Below are 20,175 nucleotides of genomic sequence, written 5' to 3'. Positions count from 1 at the left end.
CTGGGGGACAGGCACGGCGTGCAGCCCTGTAGCTGTGCCCCCCCACACACACACCCAGGATGCCTCTTGAGAACCATCTACCAGGGGAGAAGGGAGACACAGGCTCACGGCAGGCGCAGGGGCGGGGGGGCATGAGAGAGGGATAGGAGGTCTGACTCCAGCTTGGTGCTCTGACCCCCAGACACCCCCAAAATGCCCCAGGAAAGTGTTTAGCTCTCCCTGTATTCTCCGTGAGACCCCGCACTCATTGAGGAGGGTCCGGCTCTCCCTCTTCTCTCTGCTTCTCTAGGCGGCTGCGCTGAGCCCGACCGGCAGCTGTGGGCGGTGCTGACCTGGGGGGGAAGTGGGCCTTGAACTTGGTCTGGAACATCCGGGCCAGGATGACGAGCAGCAGCACCAGCAGTACGCTGGTGGCCGTGAACGCCACGATCTTCCACGTGGTCAGGAGGGTCTCGTGGGTGCTGGGCCACGTTTGCTCTGACGAGAGAGCGGGGGAGGGGGGAGAGAGAGAGAACAAAGGGGCACGTGAGGCTCCCAGACTGTGGCAGCGGGAAGGTTTCCACATGCCCTTGGGCTGCAGGAGTCTGGCCCCATAAGCCGCTCATCGCGTGCCCCCCGGGCCGGCATCAGGATCCGGCTGCTGCGCTACCATCCGCCCCCAGCGGGGTCTCTGCCAGCTCCAGGGCAGACCTGCGGGTTCACACTCCGGACCAGGGCTAGAACCAGGCCCGGGGCTGAGTAACGTGCCTGCTTCCGGGGCAGAGGAGGAAAGGGGGGGTTCTTCTCCCCTGGAGAAGTCACGTCCTGCGACGCACAAGGAGATGGGGGGGAGGGGATCTGAGCTAGGGGCCTTGGTGAGTGTTCTAGAACAGACTACGGGGTGGGGTGAGGAAAGACACAGGAGGCCAGAAGGGCTGTGCCTCTGTGGGGGTCACCTCTCCCAGGTAAGGGGGGGCAAGGCAACCCTTCCAAAATAGAGTCCTGTCCCTCTGACACGAGCCGCCCTGTGTCTCACATGTCACCTCTGTGGCTGCCGAAGCCTCCTCCCCCCTTCCCTCCCTCCCCACCCCCTCCCCTCGCTCAGGAGCATTCCCATAGACCTTCTCCGACCCCTCCTTCGTCTGGTTCACCTGACCGCCTGTGGGCCTCCAGGTGCCCCAATCAATGGGCGCTCCCCTCACACGCTGTGCCCAGGGGAAGAGTGTGCAGCCAGCCCACTGCTCGGGCGGGTGGCCATGGGCACACCTGGAGAACACGGGGCGAGTGGGCGGGGCGAGGGGGTAGGTCACTGGTGTTCGGGTCTCTGTCGTGGGGCCGCTACCCTGGTGCCCCGAGACCAGCGGCGAGGCTGCTTTGCTAGGGACTTGCTGTTAACCAGCAAGCACTTAAGGCCGCCCCCAGCTCACGTGTTTATAAGCGAAAGCACGTCTCACCTACGGCGACACCGTTTTGCGGGCCCCGGGCCCCCCAGCCGGCGAGGCCCGCACTCACCCGACTTGATGCAGTAGACCTGGTAGGAGGGGAACCACTCCCCGTACTGGCAGGTGATGTACTTGTAGTCGCTGGTGAGGCCGTAGCCGGGGTCGCAGTAGAACTCCACGACGGTGCCGTGGTGGTAGCGGTCGCAAGGCCGCGGGTGGCAGATGAAGTCGCCGTGACTCACCATCGGGGGCAGCGGGCAGACTTGGCCGGTGGGGGAGAATAAGTGTTTCAGCACCAGGTGCCCCCCCCCGCCTGCACGAAGCCCACCTCCCACAGACCGGGTCAGGAGACCGCATTCCTGAGACTCGTGCCTACTCGGCCGTCCCCAGGCCAGCTGGTGGCCCCAGACTCGGCCCCTGCTCCTGCGTCCTCCCAGGAGCCTGAGGCACTCTGAGCACACCCTGCTCTCACGTGGCCTCATCGGGCGCATCGTCAAAGAGGGGTTCGCTGTACATCGCAAAAGGGGTGCCTATGTAATAATAGGCAGCACCGAGCTCTTCTACGAATCACACATGGCATTCTGGGCCAGACAAGCTAGTAAATAAAACTACCGATGGACGAAACATTTGCTGAAAGGAACAGCCATCCCACACTCGTTCCCGAGGCTGTGGACTGTCCAGGTCCCCGGTCAGTGTCCCTAACCGAGATCCTGGAACTTCCGGCTGGTCCTTGCTTGACCTGAGAACCCCCTGGGGTTCAGCCGGTGACTCGGATCCAAGCAGTTGCTAGTTCTAAGCGGAATAGCGCCACGAAAACCCGGGCACTGGGGTGTGAACAGAGATTCTTCTGCAATGCTGTTTTTTTTTAAGGTTTTATTTATTCATTTCAGAGAGGGAAGGGAGGGAGAAAGAGAGAGAAACATGAATGTGCGGTTGCTGGGGGCCGTGGCCTGCAACCCAGGCATGTACCCTGACTGGGAATCGAACCTGCGATGCTTTGGTTCACAGCCTGAGCTCAATCCACTGAGCTACGCCAGCCAGGGCAACACTGTTTTTAAACAATGTTTCTTACCACTTACAAATGATTGGCAACAGTTGTGGGTGTTGAGAGGCTTGGGGCCTGGACGCCGAGTCCTAGGGAGGCTCGGCTGAGACTCAGCCAGAAGGGGGTCATCGTGGGGTCAGCTGCCCCCTCTGCTCCCTGCTTTATGGCAGAGCAGAGAGGTGCGTGGTGCTCACTGAGAAAAAGGCTGAGTTTTGGGGCAGGGGGAGCATTAAGACAATGTGAAAAGAACACGCAGCCCTGGCCCAGTAGGCCGGTTGGTTAGAGCGTCGTCCCAACATGCCAAGGTTGCAGGTTCGATCCCCGGTCAGGGCACATCCAAGAACCAACCAATGAATGCATCAATAAGTGGAACAACAAATCTCTCTTTCTTTCTCTCCCTCCCTCCCTCTCAAATCGATACATTTATAAAGAAAAGAAAATGTAGCAGCTGCCGATCTGAGGTGTGGAAAATAAAGGGCAGGTCTTCCTCCTGCAAAAAAAAAGTATAAAAAAAACCATACCAAGATTCTAGTTCTCTTTCTGGGAAATACCCCTAAAGGTTTTCCAAGGGACCACTGAAGTTTCATGGGCTGAGACCAGCAAGGGCTGTGGGCAGTGACCTCTGACCCAGTGGTCCAGGGCTGGCCAGCCACTCTGTGCCTGACCCTGCACACGCGACCCAGAGCCCGCAAGACTGCCGCCCAGGGTAAGAGAGGCAGGCGTGCCCTTCAGAACCCTGGAAGCTGGTCCTGAGGGAAGGCTCCCCACCGTCCCCCTTTTATGGGGGCAGCGGGTGGGGGGCGTTGGGAGAAATCTGAGTCCTTTCTTACTAGTGCTGTGTAGCATCTCAAAGAGCCAGGAGAAGGCGAGGGTTAAGCCTGCGGAGCCCCTCACTGGGGTGCGGTGGCATTTGGGGCAGGCGGTGGCTCCTCCTGTGAGGCTGTCACTGGACACTGTGTGTACCTCGGGAGGTATCCACATCCCCAGGTGGCCCGGGAAATACCAGCAGCACCTCCCAAAATGCTCCTGGATGCGTTCCAGGCCCCTAGAACCCCCCACCCCTGGAACCTCTCTCCCTGTCCCTCACCTTCAGCTCAGCCCTGTCCGCCCAGCAGGCCGGATGCCGGGTGGGGGCTGGGGAGGCAGATGCCGGGATGGGGCCGCTCTGCTCTCACGGGCCGCACAGCCTCAGGCAAGTCACAGCCCCTTGTCACTGGTGTCCTCATCTGCCGCACGGGGAGAACAGACCCCACTCGCTAGAGGTGCTGTGAGGATTTCTGAGCGAAGGGCACCGAGGAAGCGGCTTGCCCGTGTTAGGTGCTGCTATGGCCGGGTGTTGGGGACCTGTGTCCCCCGCCCTTCCAGCCACAAGGTGGAGCTGCTGGGCAGCGTGGGGAAGAAAGCCTTCGCCCAGTGCCTGTGGTTCCCGCATTCCTACGGTCCGCCCCTGACCTGGGCTCCGAGTCCCCATGCGGATCCCCGCTCCTGAGCGACCTGCCTCTGGGTGGATTTTCTCCCTGCCCCTCAGCAAGAACGAGGTCCAGTCAGAAGTGTCCCCCCGGTCAGATGTCCCCTCCGGAGCACACTGGCTCCGGGGTCATTCCTGCACGGGGACCCTCCCGGGGGATGGACACCGCCTGGCTCCCGGGAGGACGGGCTGCAGGCAGAGGCTCTGGGCCACCCACCACGCCCTCTGCCATCCGGCAGGCTGCTTCTGGGGGCTGGGCGGCACCACCCTCTCCATCGATGGGGCTTCCCCGTGACACGGTGAACGCGCCCCATTCTGCCCTGACGGGGCCACAGAGCTGCCTCTCCCACCCAGTCACCACGCCCACTTCTCAGCCTCTGATCGTTTCCGCTGGGGACCCCCAGCCTCTCCGGTGCGAGCGGTTCATGACACCGGGTCCGGGTGGGCGTCCCAAGGGCCCCAGGGTGAGGCAGCAAATGCCACCTTGTGTCTGGGGAGGGCACACTGGAAGCACAAACCCACGCCATCCCCACACCAGTGTGTGGTTGGAGCACAGCGCCCCTCTGTCCTGTGTCCACGCGGACCCCCATACCCCCTGTCTGCACACAGAGAAGGCTGGCCAGTCCTGGTGCCCCACGTGCAGTGAAGCTGGAGGACAGCCCGGTACAGTGCTGAGTGGGAAAGTGAGGTCCCTCCCGCCTCTTCCCGTTGTTGCGTTCTCAGCCCTGGAGCAGCCGCTCCGGTGCCGGAAAGGGAGCAGATTGGTCTCAGACAGACTGCGTGTCCGACCCTCCGAGAGGTGAGCCTCTCCACGCTCCTGCCCAGGTGCCCTGGTTACGTACAGCCTCCCACTCTCAGGGGGAGGGCGACTCCACCCTCGCTGCTGGAGCTGAGGCCCCCTCTTCCCCTGCCTCGGGCACCAGCCCCCCGGGTCTCCGGCCCTCAGACCCTGCCTGGACTGCACCCTGGCTTCCCACGGCCTCCGGCGCGCAGACAGCGCATAGTGGGACTGCTCGGGCTCCACCGTCATGCAAACTAGTTCCTACGACAAATGTCTTCTGCCTCTGCCGTCGCTGTGGTCTCTGCTTGCACGCTGAGCTCCCAGAATGCCCCCTCTGAGGCACAGGGACCACCGGGAGAGTGGGTGTGTGAGGCTGGAAGACTCGGGTGTGGGGAGTACGAGGTGCAGACGCCTCCCTCTTCATTGAACCTGGACCTGGTCGCCCTGGTTCGCTCGAGGGTGAGGAAAGAACAACAAGGGGAGGGTTTGTAACCATGGAACCGACTCGAAATGTCCCTGTGCAGCAGCTGAACAAGACACTGAGCTGCTCTTTCAGGGACCACAGGCTGAAGCTGCAGGTCACACAGCCGAAGTGTGCGCAGAGGAGAGAACTTGGACCTCCGGCTGCACCTGGAACCAGAGGCTCACCCATCCCCCCAATGGGACCAGAGGGCCAGGGCATGGCTGGAACTCAACCCCGGAATCCTTGGCGGAATGGAGCCAGGGAGATGCGGTGTCGGTGCCCCTTTACCATAAACGGCCGAGCTCCGAAGTCCTTCACTTAAAACTTGCCCCACCAGGGTCTCCACACTCCTCTCCCCCCCCAGCCCCTCAAAACCCTGAACTTAGTGCAGCGAGCAAGGTGGATTTGAGGCACCATCAGCTCTCCCATCTTCTTGGTGCCTTCTTGATGCATAAACCTTTCTTTACCCCCAAAACAAAGTCCTCTTTTATTCTCTCTCTAGCCATCCATCTAGCTAGTCTTCCATTGGCTCTGTGTCTCTGGAGAACCCCGACTCACATGGTCGCCCCACCTGGGTCTCCAACCCACCCTGAAACTGCAGGTTGCATTGCACAGCGGGCAGTGGGGGCTACAGGCTGCTGTAGCCCTGCAGGGGGGTTGGGGAGTGCTCCCCGAGAGCAGGCAGAAAGAGCTGCTCCCTCCCCATCCCTCCCCGAAGTCCCAGCATGGGCAGGTGCCAGGGGCACCTTCAACGGGCAGCGCGGCAGCCAGAGGGAGTCGGGAGAAATCACCATCAGCTACACGATAGACCAGCTTCAAGACCAAGAACTGCCCGAGACACATGTGGTCACACGGTCTCCGGGCCGTGACGGAGACCGATGGGGAGCAGCGCAGCTGTGCAAACCGTGTCAGGGGTACGTGTGGACGGGTCGATCTCAGGTGAGCTGTTGGGGGGGCAGGGGCATGGCGCTTGACCTGAAACCTGGAGCCGGCCCAGCCCAGCCCAGCAGGCCCATACTCCAGGACCGCCGCTGCGAGCCCATGGCGACGTGAGCAGAGGGGCCGAGAGCAGCTGTTCATGACACCTCGTTGCAACTTTGACCTCATCACAACATCCAGGGGTGTTTCTGATTTCCATTTATTAAAACGCAATTTTACTACTGTTGAGTCAAATAACAAAAAAATGAGACTTGTATCGTGTCTGTCTTCTTGTTCTATTTTTTCCTATAAGCCATGTTTATGGAAGATTGTACAGTTAACAGTCTGTAATGTGCTGGAAGATAAAACCCAAGCCACTGGTCCCTTCTCTGCAGAGGGACGAGAAGCACCGAGACTTCCCTAGCTGCGTACGCAGATGTCTGATAAAGACGGGGCAGGACCTGGCGGGGGGCCGAGTTGGGAGGAACATCCCAGGCCGGGGGAACGACACGGGAAGGCAAGTCGGAGGTGCGCAGAGGAGCTGGGGTGGGGGGGGGGGTCCCGTGTGGGCCGTGCCCTGGGTCCCGTGAGAAGAAGCGGGGATGTCGTCATGTCAAGAGCAGGCGTGGCTGTGGTTCTCAAAGGCAGCTCCAGCGGCAGCACAGAGAACAGGCTGCAGGGACGGAAGTGGCGGCTGCCACCGCCAGGCGAGAAAGCACGGCGGTGGCTTGGCCCAGGACAGTGGCAGCCGCCCCCGTAACGAGAGGGTGACCGGACATATTTCAGAATCTGCTGTTCCCACCGCAGGGGCTGCTGGAAGGTGGAGTCTGAGATCCAGGTGAAGACTCGAGGGTGGTGCCCGATTCCTGGCATCAGCACCCGGGTGGATGGCGGCACCGTTCGCCGTGTAAGGGGTTTGTTTCGTTTGTCTATGGGAAGGGCGTGGCCCCCAGTCTGGCTCTGCGCCGGTCACGTTTGCACTGCCAGTGAGAGCCACCTGCCCGCCGGCCAGGCAGCTGGAGGGAACATCTGGGGTGAGGACAGAACGCCGGAGTCGTGAGCACAGAGGCAGTCGAGAGAAGGTGCATGGTCGTGTGGACATGTGTGACCAGGCTGGCCTTCGGCAGGTGCAGGAGGAAGGTGCAGGGACAGCAGACCCGGACACGGGCCTGAAGGTGGGTCTGAAGCCGGCCGGGATGGCGGAGAGGTGGGCGAGTCGCTGTCTGAAGGCTCCCACTGTCTGAATGAGAGGTGAGGGGCGGCGGGGGGGAAGCTTCGTGCTGAGCGTTACCGATCACTTATCGCAGCCCTTAACCCATTTATATACTTCGCTATGGGCCCAAGAGGAAAATGAGGTCTAAATATAGTCTATGTGCCTTGTGAATATTCACACAAATTATCCTGGGGAGACAGAAGAATGTAGAACATTGTAACTTATAGCCTCGATTTTTTTCCTCGTTAATCCTTCCGCGCCGTGGGCCCGGGTGCTTGGACGGGATCTTTCCGTCCTTAGTCTTCTGAAGGTTCGAGCAGCCCCCTGGGCATTCTCTGTGCAAGAAACGGTGGCCCCTTAGTCTCCGCACCCCAGTCTGCCCCACAGGGCAGTGCTGGGGGCTGCTGGAGGCCTGGCACGGCCGGTTCCCCCCTTCTTCCTGGGCACAGCGCTGCCCGCATTGCCAGCGCCCCTTGTTCCTCTGCGCGCTGGTTAGTGCGATGTAAGTGGAAGCGACCAATCCTACTGCCAGGCCCCATCCACGGAGCCCTCCCAGCCTCTGGCTCACTAGGATGGGGACACCTGCCGAGGGGGCCTGAGAAGCCACACCTGGAAGACAGCAGCGCTGTGCTGCCCCCGATGGCTGCGTGGCAGCAAGCTGACCCACGGTTTCATGACCCCTGTTGCACGAAGATAAACTGCTGTGTTATTTGAGCCATGACACATCTTTGGGGACCCCCTCACAGTGGCGGGGTGCACCGTACACAGTGTGCAGCGGCTCGGCACCCACTCTCCGGCTGTGGCCATGATCACGAGCAGCACCAGCCTCCTGTCAGGTTAACGCTGCCGTGAAAGTGTCTTCACGGCTTTAGCAGAGCCCTCAGCCCCGGCTGCACATTAGCAGCCCCTGGGGAGCTTAGCCTGACTGGCCTGGAGCGGGGCCTGGGCTCGGGCAGCCTTCCAAGCTCCCGGGGGGTGCTGATGAGTCCTCGCAGTAGAGAGCACCACTCAGGCCACCGCAGCAGAGAGCTGGGAAAAGCGCGACTCTGCCTGCTGGAATGGATGACTCAAAGTCTTCTGTGGGCCAGAGTCAGAACCCACTGGCCGTGGTATCTGGCCTGGGCCTCGCTGTCCACCAGACCCCGGCTTTCCAGCCCCTGAGCCCTCAGCTGTCGATCTGCCGGGAGCCTGTTGGAAGTGCAGACTGTCGAGCCCCACCCCAGACCCGCAGAAGCGGAAACTTCCTGTTAGCAAGGGTCCCGGCGGTCCGCGCTCACGGGACAGTTTGGGGAGTGCTGCCCCGGCCTGTGAGACAACTGTGCAGCTGAGCTCAGTGGTGACCTGGAGAGAAAGCTCGCAGTTGATGCCGGAACCCGCACCTCGGCTGGCCCGGAAGGGCACGGGGAAGTGGTGGGCAAGCCAGCGAGTCCGTGTGTCGAGTGTGCAGGCATCGTGTCGAGGTCAACCCGCCTGTGCTGGGAGCAATGATCTTAGGATCCAGGGGTACAGAGGCACCCAAACCTCTGCCCTCTGGAGTTCTGTTAGCTCCTAGCAGTCGTGACGGCTACTGTGCCAGCTGTCCCCAGTGCCGTCTAAGTCTGGGTATGATTCCGGGAAGCCGGATTGAACCTCCATGCAGAGCCACAGCTGTTTCCGAGGCTACGTGCAAAACTTTGCTTTCGGCTCAGGGAAAATCAATGACCATTACACAGCACCCTACGTTGTCCACTTTGGTTTTGCCGTAACAACCCAGAAGGCCAAGGAGTGTGTCCACCAAGGAAGCGAGTGATGACAAGCCTGGGGCTCTGCCTGTTCCCAGGCTGGAGGGAGTGTGGGGTTCACTTGCTGGGAGGAGGGCTGACAGCTCAAGTCCAAGATCAGTTTTACCCAGCTGCCCTGAGGGAGGGGCTGGGATCTGTTTTCCGTCTCGGAATCACCACATTAGGGAGTCCCTGGAGGCATACAGCACGCATCAATGACAACTGTGACACTTCAGGGCAAAGGAGAAAATACAGCTTCGCCCAAGAAATCTGAAGAGCACCAGGTTTTGGAGACGGGATGGTGCCGGGGGGAGGGGCAGGTGTAAAACCAGGGCTGGCTGGGGTGGTGCTTTTGCGGCGAGGCAAGGCTGGTACCAGAATCCGAAGCTGGCAATGTCTCTGGGTCCTCACGAGGCTGTTCCTCTTTCTCCGCTGGGACCCGAGTACCAACAGCTCAGTCCAGCAAAGCCGTCATCGCCGCGAGGTGACAATAAACCACGAGACGTCTACAGTGTCAAAATGGCCTGGCGTCTGCACCTTTTATAAAGGAGAATTCCCCCGCGGCTGGGTTTCCTGGTGGCAACGGGAGCATCTTCATTTTTTGGAAGGGGAAAAAATCAGGGTCACGGGGTGTCTGCTGGAGATAACGAGACTTGGAGGTTTCTTGAAAGTGAGGTAAAAAGCAGCTGTGTCACATTACAGAGGTTCATTGGTGAGACACGGTGCGGTGGGCGGGGTGGGGGTGGGGAGGAAAGAAACACAGGAACAGGCCTGAACCCCAGGCCTTGAACCCACGAGTTCCTTGGGAACACACCAGCCATTCTTCTCTCTGGACAATGCAGAAACCAGGTTGGGGAGCCTTACGCTCCAGGGACAGCAGTGGCCCTCAGCTAACTCAAAGGGTCACAGGACCCTTGAACGTGTCAAGCAGTATGGTAGCGGGAGTTTCCTTTCACGGGCTACTTTAGCCACAGTAGTCTCCAGAATTCTCGGCTTCTCGGCTTCCTTCCAATTTGCTTTTCTTCCCAATTCGAAAAAATAGATTCCTCCGAATATATTTATGGTATGAAAATACAGGTGGACGTAGGCACAGCTGTTCACCTGTGATCCCTGAAGTAAGGGCTGGTTTTAAAACCTGAATTCCAACACAATTTTTTTTTTTATAACTCCAGCTGTTTTTCCACCTCCTCCACGCCTGGGCCGATTACACCGCTTCACGCGAGCGGCAGAGACGGCGTCAGAAAACACGTTGGCTTCTCATCCATCAGAGAGCAAACTGGCCGGAAGGGATGGCAGCCCCGTCCCAGCCTTTCCTGTGGGAGCCGAGGTCCCCGAGAAGACGGTGAGCCGAGGGGCGGGCCGGCCCTGCTGAGCGCGTTCATGCTGCAGGAATCCAGAGCGGTTTAGCATCGAGCACCTGAGTTTTGCAAAAACAAACCCCAGAGCAACGAAGGCCCTCCTCTGGTACAAAAAGAGACCATGACTGTGAACATGCCCATTATGGGACAAGTCCTAGGGGGCGGAACATGAATGACATGCGACACCAAGGTGGACACGGAAAGGTATGTGTGTTTTACCTGCTGATCAGTCCACAGGCCTAAATACTTTGGGGAAAAAGGGACAGAGAAGGTGGGCGATCGTTTATGAAGAGAAGTGGGGGTGGGCTGGAAGTCGGGGAGGAGTGACCCCCCAAATCGCCCTGCCTGATACTTCCAAGTAATTCCCCCTGAAAAGGGCCCCCGGGGGTGACGACAGGATTTATTGCCTTTCGTGTTGCACCTGACTGCCGGAGGCTTTACTGCCATGAAATACAAGTTCCCTAACGTCCCGGAGGGGAACGAAGGGAACACATTCTGCCCGGAGCGGGGATGGAGAGGATGTCCCAGGGTCTCAGGACGAACACAGAGACCCCCCCACGTGCACAGGTCATCTGCTCTCGGAGCATCACAGCGCTCCTCTCTTGGCCGAGCTAGGGCTCACACCAACCGCTGGTCACAGCTCTGCAGGGCTTCGCTCTGTCCCTCTCAGTGAGCTGACATTTATTCATGTACTTTTTCTCTCATTGATTCCAGACAGAGGGGAGGGGAGGGAGGACGAGAGGGAGAGAAACGCCAGTGTGAGAGGGAAACATCGATCAGCTGCCTCTTGCATGTGTCCCAACTGGGGACCGAACCCGCCACCTAGTCATGTGCCCTGACCCAGAATGGAACCCACGAACTTTCAGCTCGCAGGACAATGCCTGGCCCACCGAGCCACGCTGGCCAGGGCAAGCGACCTGACATTTAAATATCACAAAATAAAGACCTCCACTTGCATGTCCGTGAGTTTTTCACTAGGAGGCGGCAACGTGGCAAAGTGAGGACCCAGAGGAAGACAGTTCTCCGCGGCCTCAGAGGGTGCGCGCCCCGGCAAAAGGGATTCTCATCGTGGACCAGGGGTGCTCTCTGCTGACACGAGCTGCCGAAGGGCTCCCGCAGCACAGGGGGCTCTCGGTCAGGTTTATTGGTGAGTCGGCCCCTTCCTGTGCCTTGCCTCCAGGAGACAGTTCCGTGAAGACATGACTGGTGGCACCTGGGGCCAGATCCATTGTGTCCCCTCCTAGGGACAGCCCAGGGACAGAGGGCCGGGGAGCAGCGGAGCTGGAGCCTGGGCGGGGGGGTCCCATCTCTGAATGTGCGTGTGGGGTGGGGGACGGGGCTAGCTGACTCCTTTCTCGGTGTGGTCTTCGTTTCTTGCTCTGGTGGGAGAAACCACTCCAGAATGCTGCCACCTTTGCTCCCTTTGGTGGGAAGAAGAACCATCTCTCTTCTTCTTTCAACGTCAATGTCAGTCTCTGCATGCGAATGAGGTTAAAAAAAATTTACTTCTAGGAGTCCAGGAGAGCAGGAGGGTTGGTGGTCATGCGTTTCCAATGAGGCCGGAAGGCAGGCACGGTGCCCGGAGGGCCTGCAGAGCGGCTAAGGCAAGTGACCAGGGGACATGGAGAGAGGAAGGGAGGCGAGTCCAGGGCTCTCTGTCAGGCCGGGACCCACAGAACCCAGGAGAGAAAGAGCCTAAAAAGAAATAGCAGGGAAGCCTGAACACTCGGTTCTGCTCAAAAAAGAGGAAGAAGGTCTCTTGGTTTCCTCCGCACGGGAAGATCGATGTTTCTAGACTCGCCATAGAGAAAAACTAACGAAGCTCCTTGATGTCGCAGCACAGTCTACTCTCAAGTACAAGAGCAACGTGTGACCGAGAAGAGGAAGAAGCTCCAGTGGTGATTACTTATTGTGAGAGAGAGAGAGAGAGAGAGGGAGAGAGAGAGAGAGGGAGAGAGAGAGAGAGGGAGAGGGAGAGGGAGAGAGGGAGAGAGGGAGAGGAATGAAGCACGGCGATCCTGGAGACAGGCTGCTGTGACACACAGGCAGTTACTGCTCCGTGATCCCTCCGCTGTGATGTATGAACAGTGCATGGGAAGGGTATTACAATAATTTACTGTTGCGCGTGAACAATACATTAGCAAGACTGCTTCCTACTTTGCATTCCCCTCTAATAAAAAAAAACCCTGAAACGGCGAGGGTCACGGGCAAGGTGGCTATAACACAAACCGTGCCAGGCAGAGGAATTTGCCGGAAATGAATGTTTACAGGAAACACAATGGCAGCGGGAGTTACGCGCGGCCACCCGTGCCCAGACGGGAGGATGAACTCTCTGCTCACGGATCGACCTCCGCGTTGTTCGAGACAGGGCTTCCCCTAGCCAATGCCACTAACGTGTGACGGAGGAGCACCTGGGGTTTCTTCGTTCCCAGGCCCGAGGAACACACACTTGTCCACAAAGGGAATGGAAGGTTCTGAGTTGTTTAGAGTAAGATACAAAAAAAAAAAAATTCCCATAAGACTTTGGTGTAAACTGGGCTCCTTATTACGGTTCCAAATGGGCTGTCTACTCGCTTGCTTGAAGGCTGGGAGTCTAAGGGGGTGGGGGAATGTTTTCTGTGACGAGGGATATCATTTCGCTTCTCTGGTCTCCAGTTCCTAGGGAGGCGGCACTGGATAGATGATTTTCATCCTTGGCAACGGCAAGCTCTTTCTTCAGACACCCCTGAAGTGGACACAGAGGGGCAGAAACAGAGCCCCTGGGGGTAGGGCAGCCGGAACCAGAACCGATGTACCTTGGGCTTCTTTGCTCCCTAGGAATCTCCTTGGGCCTCAGGACCCGGTGGGCGGGAGTCCCCACCCACCTGGCCGAGTATTACCTGGTGTAAACCTCTCCCATTAGGCTGAGAAGAAGGGGGAAGGACGCAGGCTGGGGCAGGCAGATAAAGCAGAAATGCGCTCTCCTCCTTCCCGGCTATGCAGGCCCCACTGCCACACTGGGTGACGAAGAGAGAAAGGCGCATTCATTTCTCTTTTCTCTGTTTTCTGCTGATTTAGTTTCCTATGGAACCCAGCTGCTGACAGGATCACAGGCGAGTCTACGGGGCACTTGGCAGCCCAGGAGAGGCTAACGAGACCGTGACCTTGGCCAGCTGGTCCATTCTGAAGGGTTGGAGGCCTGTGCGGTGTGGGGGACTAGTTGGCCACTGCTGTTGTCACGTCAGGGGAGCAGGACTTGAGTTCCTAAGAGCGATGGCCCCAAGCACTGGGGACATCTCTGGCTGGCACCAGCGCCCTACCTGGGCAGCGGGGAGGGAGGGGAGGAAGGAAGGAAAACTCCCGCGGTGTCTGCCAGCACACACAGTGCAGCTTGGGCCCGACTGTGGGGCATGTTAAAGACCCAGGGACAGGGACCGTTCAGATGTCACCCGTGGGCAGCTGGGCAGACTATCCAGAAGGCAAAGACATGTCCCCGCGGGGCCGTCACTGCTGTTAAGGTCTGAAATCCGAGGAGGCCCTGATTTCTCTGCTGCCCTCTTTCCTGTTCCCCACGGAGGATCTGCTTTGAAGTCCCCAGGGGCCTCTGTGTGGAGGCGGGGCTCCCGGAGGGAGAAATCCGAGCGTGGCACCTTGTACCTGACTCGGGAACAGAGCCCGCCGCCGCCAAGGCTTCCGGGAGCTGGGACGCCTCCCCATGCGTCTGAGCCGGCTTTGAGTTCTGATCCCAAATTAGAACCTTTCAAGTCATTTCACGTTTGGCCAAACAGAGCTTTGCCGTCTCCTATTTTCCTCCCTTCCTCACACAAAGGCGCAGGCCTGAAAGAACCGCGGGGCGCTGGCGGGTTCCGAGGAAACGGCACCGCTGCATTTCCTGGGATTGAATCAGACGCTGATTAAACCTCCATCCCCTGCACCGCGAGCCCTGAAACGGATGGGAGCGGGAGACATCACCCTGGGCATTCTGAGTTTGGGGCGGGCCTGGTCGGGTTTAGGTACAGAGCTGCAGGCCTGCAGCTCCCCAGCAGCTCCCCAGCGGGCGGGTCAGGTGTGTTTGTGGCCGGGAGAAAGGCCAGCCCCCGAGGCTGAGCGAGCCCCGTTGAAAAGGCCAGCGTGCCGGGAGGCGCTGCCTAAGTTGTCACCCATGAGGCGTTCGGTGCCTGTGCTTCCCGGACTGACCTACGGCCCCACTTGGAAAAGGAAGATACTCAAGCACAACAGACAGACACCCACGCCGAGTGTCCACCGCCACCGCCTCCCAGATGCCTGTGTCCCTGCTGCCTTCCGAGGACACACCGAACACTGGCACGTCGTCACAGGGCCAACCCAGCACAGCAAAGTGACCCCTCCCCTGCATCCCTCAGCTCTCTCGAAACCGCAGAGATCCCTGGCTGGTGTGGCTCAGTGGATTGAGCGCCAGCCGGAAAACCAAAAGGTCGCCAGTTCGATTCCCAGTCAGGGTGCATGCCTGGGTTGCGGGCCAGGTCCCTAGTGGGGGGCGCATGAGAAGCAACTGATCTATGTATCTCTCGCACATTAATGTTTCTCTCCCTCTCCTTCTCCCTCCCTGCCCCTCTCTCTGAAAGTAAATAAATAAAAATCTTTTAAAAATATTTTTAAAGCCACCCCCCAGAGACCCCTTTCAGAGCCCCTTGGGTAGCCTCAGAGAATGGAACCCTCCTGTCACTGCCAGAAGCCCTGGGTAACTTCCACGTGGGATATTCAGACCCGAGTCCCCCAGGCAGGAGTGAGACGGCAGGGACCACGCACTACATCCGTGAGCCCAGGGGCGGAGGATGGGGGTCCGAGGTTTGCCTCTGTATTCGCCGCACTTGCAAGACACTCAGCCTGCAGACATTTGAAAAACGTCCACGGAATGGCTAAATGGACCTCCCAGGCCTTTATCTATGGGGACACCGCACGGACCCTGGTGTCTTTCTAAACTCCGCTGTCATAAGACGTTTGGCCCTTTCTGGATGGAAACCCTTCCTTCCCTCGAGAGATGCGTGGACGGGACTTCTGGTGAAAGGGTCTCATCTTCCCATGTAACAGCTGAGTAAACAGAAGCATCTCTGAGAGGGGGGAGCCTCCAAGTTCAAGTGGTGACTTGAGCTATCTGACCCCTGGCCTTTCCTATCTGCCTCACAGTGGCAGTCATGTGACCTCTGGCGGCAGTGGGGGCTCTCCGGGCAGCCCCCCAGAAGCTGGGGTTTCTACAGGGAGACTTGCTAGACTGGAAAGACAGATTCCCTGCTCCCCTACCTGGTGAGAACCCTTTAACATTTTTTTGACTCTTTAGAAAATGGCGTGTAAACATATCAAATTGGGTTTCCCTGTTGAATTATAAAGCCATCGGAGCAAGCAAATTAGACAATGGACCCTGGTAGTCAAGTGCATGAGCTTGGAAGTGACAGAGACTCATGTTCGAGTCCCAGCTCCCCCGCCTGCTTGCCGTGTGATGTCGGGCCAACGGCGGAACCTCTGGGAGTCAGGGTTTGCTCACCAGCAAAGCGGGGTTAAAAAGTACCTGCCACCTGAGGGTGACCGATTCTGTGTCAAACATTTTGATACCAAGCCCTCAAAATGAAGGGCAATTATTATTGTTCGGTATTGCCTCTCATTGTCGGGGCTTCACCTTGGACAAACAGAGCTAAAAGCACACAGTAACCAAAACAGCATCGGAGCAGCCAGAACCACACCGCAGTGTGTATGCGCAAAAGCCCGGGTGCTGGATCCGTCGCTCGTGCCCGGGGTACTCGCTTGTTTATGGTGGCTCTGGGCACAATTTTAGAGCAAGGGTAATGATGGGCACATGGTTGACCACCTACTATGTGCCACACACTTCCCTAGCTGTGTTATATTTGTCATCACGCTGGATCCTCATGGTCCCACGACGTGAGGACAATGGCCCCCCCCTACTTTATCGCTGAGACGATGGAGACTGATGGAAGGAAGCTCAGGGACTTGTCCTGAGTCAAAATGAGTAAGAAGGAGACCAGGACACGCGCCCAGCCAGTCACACGTCCATGTACACTCCTCATCCCTATGCCGCACCGGCTCCACAACCACCCCGCTGAGCCCATCGCCCGGCTCAGGGCAGGTGAGGAGCTGGGTGGGGGGGGGCGGGGGGCGCAGGTAGGGAACGCTGCAGAGCCAGGGACAGCAACGCCTGACAGACAAATGGCTGCACAGTGAGACCGGGAACAGAGAGGGGTGAACAGCTGAAGGGGAAGGACGTCCCCAGCACAGCTGACCACGCCCGGCCACTGGAGGGGTCAGGACAGCCCCGTGGACCTAAGAGCCCCCGGCAGCGCGACCCGGTTCTGCAGCACAGTGCAACAGGGTCCACGAACGCCGTCAAGAGAAACCCACCGAGGGCCAGGGAAGGCAGAGGAGCCAGGGAAACCGGCGTGGGCGGTGTATCAAAGGGCCAGATCCCCTCAGAACGGCCCCTCTGTGTTGAGTGCCCTGTGGCAGTTTGCATAAATGAGGCCCCACTTTTTAAAAAGATGACGGGCCATTTGAGGAAGCGTTAAAGAAATACCAACACCCAGGGGCCCCTGGGTAAGTGTTTTTGTGACTCTCATCTCTTCTTTGAACCCATTGCTAATCTCGTGCAGCTTCTATCCACTCTTGAGTCAAAACCCCTTTAGTCCGCCCCGTGCCTCTCCGTTCAGAGCCAGGCTTTGGCGCCGTGAGCCACGGAGCATGTGATGCTCTCACGAATGAATTCCACCAGATAGTGTAAATGGATGTCGATGGAAAATAAAGATGTAAAGATTGTTTTTTAAAAAAGTGAGCTAAAAAAGTGTGATGTGACTTGGTACAAGCAGCTGTCACCCTGCATCGTCAGCATCCCCCCCACCTCAGGCACAGCCCAGGCGGGCAGAGGAAAAGGGACCCAGGACACGGGATTCCAGTCCGAGGCCCGCTCAGCGCGGCGACCCTTGAAGTTCCATTTTGCTGACATCTCTTCATATCACCTTCTCTGGGTGCTGTAAAAACTGCTTTCAGAGTCTCAAAAGGAAGCTTATCAGAACAGGACGGCTTGAAAGGCACTTAAACCAAATCTGAAAAGATTTTCAAGTAGGCGGTCCCAACGGCCAGGGGGTAACAATGACCCCTTTAAGCAACCCTGGGTTCCCGGTCATCTGAGCCGGCAGAGACCTCCTGGAGCCAGGAGCCCCTCTCCTCAGTAGGGCCTTGCTCAGGCCAGCCACGTCCAGACGACAGAACAGCCGTTTCCGTGGAAACAGAGGGGCTGCCCGTATCCCTCCGGATTTAGGGTTGTCAGATTTCACAAACAAAAACATCGGACGCTTGGCCATATTTGCATTTCAGATCAACAAAAAATAATGGTTGGCTGGAAGTAAGTCCCATGCGATATTTAGAACATGTTCATATAAAAAAATTATTTGTTGTTTATCTGAAATTCAGATTTAACTGGTGTCCTGTACTTTATCTGACATTTCGACTGTGGATTCTGATGCTTTAGGGGTTTGGGGATGGGTGAGAAGTGGGGGTGAGCAGGGGCATTCTGGCTCCTGGGAGCACCAGGCCCCCCATCCTCCCCGACCCTTGTGTCCAAGGTGGCACCATGGCTCCAGCCAACCCATCCGCGTCTCGTGTAGGAGATGCCTTCCCTGACCCCTCTGGCCGTCCCCTCCCCAACACACCTCCTGCACTGAGGTGCGCAGGGCAGAAATGCTGCTTCCGAGAATCCGCCTGCTTCCACAGCCTATTGTGGCTCATTTTGTCTCCCGAGAAAGGCTTGGGAGGGCCTCCCGACCGGAGGCTTCCTTTCCTGTTTATCTTCCCACACAGACCCCCGCTCCCGCCCACTGTACTCAAGAGACGCCAAGAAACAAATGGGTGTTGGTTCCCTTCCGTCATCGTTTCAAGACCCCGAGTTCAAGGGCGGCCTGAGCCAGCACACGCAGCTGGCCTGGCGGGAGTCGTTAGGGGCGCTGCACCCACAGACGCGGGCCTGCCTGCTCCCCTCACTGCTCATTAGTGATCGTTGCTGAACCTCGCTGTAAGACAACCACGTATATTTAACAGACGCAGGGAGGGCAGAGCTTCTGCAAATGTACTTACCGCGAAGCCATAAAAACGCCCAGAAACAGGAAGACACATTGAACAACAGTAATAAAACGAGGGGGTGAGGTGACTGATGCCGTAACACAGTCTGTTTACACTTGGTGCAGAGAAAATGAATTTTTGAAGACACATCATGTAACTTTGCAATATTTTTTGCAGTGGAACCTTTAATGCATGAAACTTTTCTTTCTTATCCCTGAAGCTGAAGCGGGGGGGGGGGGGGGGAGCAGGTTTTGCGTCTGGTTGTAAGACAGGGTCCCTGGGCCCCCGCCCAGGACGGAGGCAAACGAGGCGTCTGCAGTTGAACGCAAGCGATCACCGACCGCGCTTCTCAGCTCCTCGCCTCTTAGGGAGACAGACAGAATCGCCCAAAACCCAACTTCCGAAAGAATAATAATATGTGTTACCTTCCAGAGAAAGGCACTGGGGCGGGCTGGACGACCAGATGAGGTTGTGTAAGCACTCCACGTAGGCCGAGCCGTCGAGTTTGAAGCCGGGGAAGCAGTGGTAGGAGATGACGGTCCCCACGGGGAAGGACGTCTGGTACTCAGTGATGTTCACGTAGCCATTGGAGTAGGCCGGCGGCCTCAGGCAGCCTGTGATGAGGGACAGGGAAAACACGGGGAAGTCTCACTCGGTCCCCTCTGCACACTGGGAAGCTAAACACAGCACTGGACTTCTCTCGGGCTCCCGTCCTCTGAGCGTGCTCTCTGAGGAGGGACACCTTCAATGTGCAGACTCCCCATGGACTTCCCTATTCTACCTGCGATGCATTCATGTGACGTTATAGTTGCAGATGGCACTAGAGGCTCGGGAGCAGGGAGCTGTGGGGAAGGGTGTAGCTGGTGGGACTTTTATCAAACAACAAGGTTTGGCCCCGTACCCAGGGTCGGTGGGCAGCCCAGGCTCCCCTGTCTTTCCTACCTCTGCTAGTTCCCCAAGTGAGGGCATCAGGGTTGACAACCACTGAGGTGGCACGGAGGAACAAGACACCCTACCATTTGGACCACAGAGGTGTGGTCTTGAGAAGGTTACTACACAGACTCATTCCTCTGCCTCGGAATATGGGGCAGGTGCCCTGTACGAGGCGATGGCGTTAAACTTTTGAAAACCCAGCTGTGTTTCATGGGGAATAGGCAAGGAAACCTAGGGTGCGGCAGCTCTTACACTTGAGAATGACCCAGAAGGAGGGTCTGTTAGGGCACAGAGCCGCCGGTCCCATGGGTCCTCGTGGGCCCCGGGATTTGCCCATGACTGAGGTCTCCATGGGCAGTGGAACAGCAGCTGCCAGAGGCCTGGGGACGGGGCCCCCAAGCCCCTCCCTCCGTGAGGCCAAGCTCCGTGGGAATCCAGGTGCTCTCTGAGCGGAAGTGAACCAGGAGGGCGCACTCCTAGTCTGTAAACAGTCGCTGCCGTTTTGGTCTCGAAGCCCGTGTAGCCCAGGGGGACGTCCCCACTGGCACAGAACCGCGTTTAGTGTGGCTTCCGCTGCGATCACGGAACGTCTGATTGGTTTCAGCAGTTTCACTGGAGGGTGTAATGACCCCGCCAAGCTGGTGCTCTTCCCGGGGAGAACTAATTGTGTGTGAAGTGAATAACGTACAATGGAAATACCTAGTTTCCCTTCTGATCCAGAGGGACAAGTTATGCC

The 20,175-nt window shown here is 58.1% G+C and overlaps 1 protein-coding gene across 4 annotated transcripts in view; it reads right to left on the bottom strand.

The window, feature by feature from the left end:
* Window positions 1-20,175, bottom strand: part of SUSD4 (sushi domain containing 4) — a 101,578-nt gene that overhangs the window by 17,140 nt on the left and 64,263 nt on the right. For 3 of the 4 annotated variants that reach the window (XR_004900857.1, XM_036016219.1, XM_036016218.1), the window contains 3 exons: window positions 18,933-19,120; window positions 1,492-1,690; window positions 333-477 (listed from right to left, as the gene is read on the bottom strand). Coding sequence is in view for 3 of the 4 variants with exons in the window: in XM_036016219.1 (XP_035872112.1) it covers window positions 333-477; window positions 1,492-1,690; window positions 18,933-19,120 (532 nt within the window). In the remaining variant the exon portion in view is untranslated. Of the gene's footprint in view, window positions 1-332; window positions 478-1,491; window positions 1,691-18,931; window positions 19,121-20,175 lie in introns of all 4 variants that reach the window. The other variant, XM_028531201.2, reaches the window with a different exon arrangement.

The sequence above is a fragment of the Phyllostomus discolor genome, chromosome 15 (assembly GCF_004126475.2).
Source record: "Phyllostomus discolor isolate MPI-MPIP mPhyDis1 chromosome 15, mPhyDis1.pri.v3, whole genome shotgun sequence".
Taxonomy (NCBI): domain Eukaryota; kingdom Metazoa; phylum Chordata; class Mammalia; order Chiroptera; family Phyllostomidae; genus Phyllostomus; species Phyllostomus discolor.
The sequence above is the reverse complement of the archived record's forward strand: the minus strand, read 5'-3'. Positions and strand labels throughout refer to the sequence as shown.